The sequence below is a fragment of the Hesperophylax consimilis genome, chromosome 20 (assembly GCF_061612785.1).
Source record: "Hesperophylax consimilis isolate HC1 chromosome 20, BYU_Hcon_1.0, whole genome shotgun sequence".
Lineage (NCBI taxonomy): Eukaryota > Metazoa > Arthropoda > Insecta > Trichoptera > Limnephilidae > Hesperophylax > Hesperophylax consimilis.
Genome location: NC_142855.1, coordinates 27,693,101 through 27,701,031, shown reverse-complemented (window position 1 = coordinate 27,701,031; position 7,931 = coordinate 27,693,101). Strand labels below are relative to the sequence as shown.

At 37.6% G+C, this 7,931-nt stretch overlaps 1 protein-coding gene across 1 annotated transcript; it reads left to right on the top strand.

The window, feature by feature from the left end:
- Window positions 1–407: 407 nt before the first annotated feature.
- Window positions 408–7,729, top strand: LOC149414480 (salivary endonuclease-like). The gene is made up of 6 exons (XM_089643819.1): window positions 408–712; window positions 2,671–2,855; window positions 3,168–3,459; window positions 3,860–4,113; window positions 6,072–6,227; window positions 6,942–7,729. The coding sequence occupies exons 1-6, from the start codon at window positions 469–471 to the stop codon at window positions 7,191–7,193; spliced, it is 1,383 nt and encodes a 460-aa protein (XP_089499945.1). The 5' UTR covers window positions 408–468; the 3' UTR covers window positions 7,194–7,729.
- The last annotated feature ends 202 nt before the right edge of the window (window positions 7,730–7,931 follow it).

Here is a 7,931-nt window from a genome sequence, read left to right as displayed (position 1 = left end):
CACATATACGTCTCAGGGATATCATTTTTACAGCATTCAATCTACTTTCGAGGCAGTTCCATGCCTCATTGCTATACATCAGGGTAAAGGTAAACAGGGTAGGCAACAGAACTCCATTGTGGGCGGTTAAAATCGCTTCATTGGACAATTTTTTGTTTGCGCCGTTTGCAACATTTCAAAAAAATTACAGATTTATGAATAACAATCCAAATTAGAAAGTTGAATAAAATCCACTCCAAAACATATTACTTTTTATTTATTTGATAACAATTATAACAAGATAACAAATTTTCAAAGCAAAACATATAAAACTGCTACAATATCAATTTATATCATTGTGAATCCGACTTCCACGGTTTCAAAATAGAAAATAAACTAAAATCACCTATTTTGTAAACGTCTAAATCTGCGCCTTTTGGTTTTCGGATCATATCAATTTTCAAAACGGTCCACGGTGAAGCAAAAAAAATGTGGACGAAGAATTGTGTAATTTTTTTTACCTTTTTGGTGGCGTGTAATGCATACGAGGTTCCTGAGACTGTCAAGGCTCTCGGCTGGCACACTCTGGACTTCCAGCAACTGCCGACTCCAGCGGACTTAGCTTTCGGACTGTCTGAAGACGAATTTGAGGACTATTTGGACTTCTGGCTACAAAAGAAGACGGAATTGACTCTGAAAAATACCATTATTCAGGATGAAGTTGATTCGAGAGGTCAGTTATTTTTATTGCTTTAAACTACGTTATATTGTAACTAGCTATATTCCCCGGCGTTGTCCGGTTTTTATTATAATTTAATGAGCAAGCAGCATCCTGTTGATACACTCATATCTGATTTCACAAAAAGTTTAACAGTAATTAAGTTATTGCCATTGAAAATAAGTCAATCCTTTCTTCCCTCCAAATAAGAATCCAACAGAGCTTTCAATAGATTTATATTGGTAGAATGGAGGACATATTGTGGAAGTATGTTCCATGCATCCACTAGTTCAATGCTAGCAATATTTCAAATCCCCGCAGCTATGTAACTAAGAAAATCAAACAAAATAAAGCAAGAATAAGAGAAGATGTTTTTTTGTAAACAGTAGATCAAATCCCCGCAGTTATGTAACTAAGCAATACAAACAAAAAAAATAGAGGAGATGTTTTTTAATATGAGATTATTTTGATAAAAGTATTAATAAACGATATTATTGCTATATTTAACTTTATCACATATTTTTTATCATCTCAATTGATTAAAATTGGAGATACCCGACATTTTAAATACGGAGATTAATCCAATTATTGATTATTAACAATGATATTAATACTTAGCAGATTTGTATTGTATGAGGTGACGTGGTCCCGGCGTCGCTCGGGGTTTTGACTGGTTTGTAGTAATGTTTGGAGGTTGTGAGTTCTAGTTTACCTGAAAACTGGGTCAATTTTTAACTACTCAGGTTCATTTGAGAACAAGCAAGTAGTACCCGTACAGTCAATTTGTTCGATTTTTTAAACAACACATATTATGGAACAATAGAAATTTTTGTATCTTCCTTACCGTCACAGATAAAAATATGAACTGTAAAACGAGAAAACACCAAGCTTTAAATTCAAATACACAAATTAACCACATAATAATAAAAATGTAAAGCTCTATCAAACCAAAAGTTCCGACCGCAATTTGAGAATTTTTTTTAAAATGTTGTTTTTTTTATTATCAGTAATTTTAGATCAGTATTTAGACGCGACAACGTTAATTTTTAAAACTTTTTCTTGTTTTCATTCAGAATTTGAATATTTCAAAAATTGTGTAGGTATTTATAATTATACAATTTGAAAGTGTATTTTATCACACTTTAAAAACAGTTTTTAGAAATATACACAGTACACACAAATTCTCTGACTTTTTGACACCGTCTTTAAGACCGGCCCAGATATTCTGAAAGCGCGATCTCCAAACTTAGTATTCAACTGATGACGTTGTGATTTAAGATTTAACTGCCACAGAACAGTGTTTTCCGGAACACATAGACGTTCAGAGATGTAGGGTGGGCCCATTTCATTGATGGATTTAAACACCATCCAGCACAATTTGTACTAGATTATTTCAGGGCACTTGAGCCAGTGAAGATAACGAAGGGGTTCTGAAATGTGCGAATATTTTGAAACCCCGGTTATGAACCGTGCTGCTGTATTAAACATTTATTGAAGTTCGTCAGTTTGATATTTTGGAAGGCTGGAATAAATTTCGTTGCAGTAATCGAGACGTGAGACTTCGTAAGAGTTAATAAGTAGTTTTGTTGCCTCTGTAGGAAGGTTTCTTCAGACAGACTAGAGTTGTCTTAGGTGCTAATTATTTGACTTTTATACGAAAAATCCAAATTTTAATTGACACCGAGAAGTTTTACTGTTGTTTTGGGGATGATATCGCTGCTGGATATAGAAAAAAGGTGAATCGTATTTGAAATGTTGACGTTCGCGTCCACCATCCAGCACAAATTGTACTGTATTCTATGAGGGAACTAGAGAGGTTACGAATGAATTCTTCACCAGAAGCACATCTCCAGGGCACCTAACTATTTTCTTTGATCATAAGTATCCGCAAATCCCCTACTTTAGCGAGGAAATCTTTAATTTAATCAGATGATCAAGTGTGGAGTTAATTATGTATGTATTTTCTGTTTTAGCCTCCTGTTCAGTGACTGTGTCGTCTCTGACAGAACCACAGCCCGTGTACGCAACTGGTGGAGCCCTGCTGGCCCCCTCGGGCAACTCTGGCAGTATCGCCTTCTCCGACGGACAGGTGGTCACCATGGCTTGCCCCAGTAGTACCTTGAGCCATTCCTCAACGACCAGCAAGCCAGTAGAAGCCGTGAGAAGTTTTTTTATTTTATTTTTTTGGTTTATCTTAATGTTAGGTATAAATTAAATAATAAGTAAATTTTGATCTAAGCTAAAATTTGTTATTTCATATCGTATTAGGGATTGCGCTAATGATAGATGATATATTTACTTTGTTTAATAATACATTCGTTTTTACTAAAAGTTTATCAAGAAACCTATCAATAATCATTTTCTACGTGTACTTAATATCTAATACAGCGCTCTTTTACTAGCGTTTGTTCTAGGGCCGACCCTGTTTGTAGCTTTATCTCCAAAAACTATAACTCGATTTTATTTTCAGAATCTCGTCTGCACCGGAGGAACTTCCTTCTCAGCGTCTAGCTGGCTCTCCGGCACGATCGGTTTCTCCACTGTGGCCTGTACAGCACACTCCAAGCCCACCGAGGTCAAGGGGAGCAGCTGCGTGGACGGAGGCACCATCATCACTGTGGGTCTGACCGCCGCAGGCAAGGCGCACACCATCATGACTATCTGCTTCCACGAGACCAAGGCAGAGGTGTTCTATGTGCTTTACGACCAGAACCCCGATAACGCTGTATACATGTCTGGTGTAGATAGACCTTCCTTCTCACGTGAGTTAAAAAAACATCATATTTTGCATTAGTTCCCCACACAGCTTGCGTCATATTTTGGGATGCTGTGTGGGTTTTTTTGACGACTTGAGTGCTCGCATTAATAACTGGAATATGAGTTGAGTGATTGGCTTCGAATTGAACAATCGTACTTCGGAATTTTAATACTGATAGATGACGGATTTCCTGAATATGGTATTGACCATCGTCCGTGCTAGACCTCCAGAGACCCTTTTGGAGACGGTCTGTTCTCTTTGGCCTTAACCTTGTCAGAACAGCTGATCTTATAAAATCTCAATAGGAAACTAGGTTTTCGCAGACCTCACAAAGTCTTTTGTTTTTGTTTTTGTATTCACTCAGTGGAAACCTTTTCAAATGACTTTGTCTTCTTTTTTCATAGAGGGCGCCTTCTACCCCGGCCTGAGTGTGGACACGTTGTATACCCAGGTCTCACAGAAGGCCGCGTTCGACACAATCCTTGGCTCTGGGGCCGCCAACAAGTACATCAATACCACCTACTTCCTTGCTCGAGGACATCTCGCCGCCAAGACCGACTATGTGTTCTCTCCGGCGCAGAGAGCGACCTTTACCTTTGTTAACGTGGCTCCGCAGTGGCAACCGTTCAACGGAGGCAACTGGAACACTCTGGAACAGGTAACCTTCCTGTATCCAAGATGGAGCTTTACGTTACCTGTCTTTAGTAAAATGAGGCAAATATATTTTTTTAAATAATTTTCATTTAAAAATATGATGACGTAATACTAATAAGTAATTATTTCTTAGCCTTAATTTGATAACTTAAAATACAAATAAATAAGGTAGGACATATCGGTATTAGATATTTGCAATACCTTTTAGTCAAACATTTTATTTTTATTTTGTTGGGTATGTTGGTAATATTGAAATTTAAGTTTTGCATAAAGAAGGCCACGCAGCCGTTTTCCTTAGTGAAAATAGAGGTTTTGGTTGAACAAACGACCCGTTCTCGTGTGACAATTTAATGTTAACAGTGTACAAACGTTTACGAGCGTTTATCGTATATCCAGACTTTGCACTGGTGCTGACGGGATCAATGACGCAGTTCCTCGGAGCATCTTCCATCGAAATAATGGTAGAACAGGTACAGAATTTTCTCCACCTGAAGCCTATGCCCTAAAGATAGCAATTCGTTTGTTAAGATGGGGAATATTTCAAACGCACCGCCCGTTTCTGCAGATGTTTGAAGGCCGCAGTCATTTTCTATCACGTAAGATCAAAGATTAAGTTATTTTATTTAATCTGTGCGACCCGTAGTCACAAAGTAAGCACGCTATGTTTAAATCACACCCACCAAACATGCCATCGTTACGCTATCTCGAAATACACTTTATTCAAAGAATAATCTTAAGCTGCCATCCATCATTACAGATTTTAATCATACTTACAAGGAGATTATATTGGAAATTCTATATTCAATCAATAACTTAAAAAACAACAACATAGTCTAGTCTCAAATCATTCGCTGTTTTAAGGCGATGCACTACGTTGTGTAATATTTTAAATTGAGCCGCTATCAATAACAACCCTTACGTCGATGGTGATAAGGTTTAAATTCCCGCTTAACACCATCCGCCTGTTTTGATTTATGCAAGAAAAAAACATGGCCAAAAAGTGCATTTTATTTTATTTTGTGGATGTTCAGGAATAAATATTTAATTTTTTTTTCAATCATTTTATAAATAACTTAATTTGCCACATTATACAATAAAATCATAACCGAAAATGGGTTCGTAAGTAGGAGATTTTGAACTTAAAAGCAGTTTTCATAGGCCTTTACATTATTTTTTTCTGTGCTTGTAATAATAATAAAAGCACTTTTTCAAAATTCGCAGAACGTCTTTTAGTGAATAATCACGTCCCGCTTGACAACAGTGAACTAAAACCCTTACATATAGAAAGAAAGGGCAATAGTTTAAATTTACTAGACAATTAGAAATCAATAAAAGAACCAATGACCCTAATATTACGTTAGTTAAAAAGTAAAGAAAATTATTTACTCCCCGCTTCTTTGTATTTTCACAAACCCTAAACAATATAACACATTTAAATACATTAATAGCAGATACATCATTATTAAACAATAAACATAACATTACTGTGTGGAAAACAGACTTCAAATTACCTCACAGAATATGAAATCTATTGTCACAATTATTTTATCAGTAAATCGGTTTAACCGGTAATAAATCATTTTAAATTGGTAGGGGGTAAAATTGAACCATATAAATAAGTCGTCTAAACGTGGTTATAAGCACAGTTTAAAAATGGCCTTGAAAGCCGAAACAGCTGGAACAATAATAAAAAACAAAAACTACTCGCTGAACTTACTCTAAATTTTCTAAAAAATAATACGTATAATTTATTTATGTCTTTCGGTTTTTCGTTTTTTTTCAAGGTAAATCGACGGATAATAGATGGTTATCTTGCACGAAACAAATTTAATATACTAAAAAATGTGGTTCCTACGATTTTTTTTAATAAATTTGTAGAATTAGTTACCAAATCAAAAAGCCGAGATGTAAAAACGAGAATCTCGCAAGTAATGCATTAACGTCGCTATCATAATGTTTCAGAACTTGAGATTGCGTATTGGGGCTGCAAACGCAAGGACTAAGGTCTACACCGGCACCTGGGGCATCCTTCAACTGAAGGACAACAGTGGAACTGCAAGGAACCTTTACCTCAGTCCTTCAGGAAATAAGATCCCTGTGCCGCTGTGGTACTACAAGGTAAGATATTTCACATCTCTCTCTATAAAGATGTGAAAATTTTGGACCCGATAATTGGTGCTGATGTCAAGTTAAAAAAAAATAATTCTCAACATATATATTTTTTAGATTTCTCATCCAAAAACACATACAACTACAATTTTTAATTTTAGGCTGTCTGTGGCAGGACATCGTCTGCCTGGGCCTATGCATTATAATATAATATAAACAAAAATTGTCACGTCTGATGAGCATGGACCCTTGTCAACCATCAGGGCTATGATGGGGCTAAAGCAAGGAGGGCAGAATGTGTGATAGCATTGAAGAACCTTGATCATGTTGTCATGTCTGAGGATGTTTGGAGAGTCCGCTAGCGGTGAGCAGGACGACAGGTCCCCGCGAAATCCGAATGAGTTAGCTCCGGGTAGAAATTTGTGGAAAGGAGTGCGCGAGGCCATTTTCAATTAACCAGCATCCATTGAACGTTTGGCAGGCTATGCGGGAACAATGATGATTCATCTCTGTGTCACCCCAACAGTATCCTGAACAATCCAGTGCAGTCTACAGCAATCTAGATACAGGCAACAATCTAAATGACAGAGTTCTGATATTGCTGTTTCATTTAGTAACTGTAGTTGATATTCATCAGCACCTGGCTTCCGAGATAACACACATTACAGTCAATTGACTACGAAACATTTCACCATCACATTAAAAGCTACTTCTCACTTGCAGGTAGTACACGAGCCCAGCACCGGCAAGGCCACCGCCTTCCTGGGACTGAACAACCCGCACGTGACTCTTGCCGAGGCGCGAGCTCTGGCGTTCTGCACCGACCGGTGCGCCGGCAATACCGCATTCAGTTGGCTCAACTGGCAGAACACCAACGTGGGCATGGGCTTCAGTATCTGCTGCAATATCGCGGACTTCAGGGCGGTCGTCACCCGCCTGCCCGCCTTCACCGCTAACGGCGGACTTTTCTCCTAGACGTCTGTGCAAACTGACTTCAGATTTGTGAAACCTAACCTAAGATTTTTGCAACTCAACCTAAGATTTGTGCAATCTAACTTAATATTTGTGTAACACGACCTAACTATAACTGGTAGAATACCGACGAGGGTTCAATCTTCAGCATCCGGTGCATAATCAACTAACTCAGACATAAGGCTGCTCGCCTTTACCGCTAACGGCACACTTTATCTCGTAGACGCCTGTTCAACCCGACCTGAGGTTTGCGAAATCTAACCTAAGATTTGTGCAACCCAACCTAACATTTGTGAAACCCAACCTAATCAAACTCCACTTCCAACTGGCAGAATTCTTACGTGGGTATTTAGCATTGTTTCTTGACATCACCGCTGTCATTGGACTCTTAAAGTGGACATCTGCGCAACCTGACCTAAGGTTGGAACAACCTAACCTAAACTTTCATTATTAGGCTTTTTCTACTACAAATTCTAACATTGACCACCTGATCTGATATCAATGTAAATATTTTTTATAATCTTGAATTCTTAACAATAAAAAGCTATTGCATAATGATATATTTTTTTCTAAAACATAATTTATCCAACCTACAGTTGTTACTGTTTCCTAACCTAACCTAACCTAAACAAAAAACGTCATGAGGCTATCATGAAACCTAACCCTTCAGGCCTCTGTGTTATTGATTTCTTGATGATATAGAACAATGATACTCAACCTTTTTCTTTTGCGGGCCACATT

Bases quoted from the DNA above. Each gene is read 5' to 3' on its own strand.
- LOC149414480 (XM_089643819.1), top strand. From the start codon at position 469: ATGTGGACGAAGAATTGTGTAATTTTTTTTACCTTTTTGGTGGCGTGT. The intron at 713-2,670 runs GTCAGTTATTTT...TTTCTGTTTTAG, and splicing joins GGATGAAGTTGATTCGAGAG to CCTCCTGTTCAGTGACTGTG. The intron at 2,856-3,167 runs GTGAGAAGTTTT...TTTTATTTTCAG, and splicing joins CCAGCAAGCCAGTAGAAGCC to AATCTCGTCTGCACCGGAGG.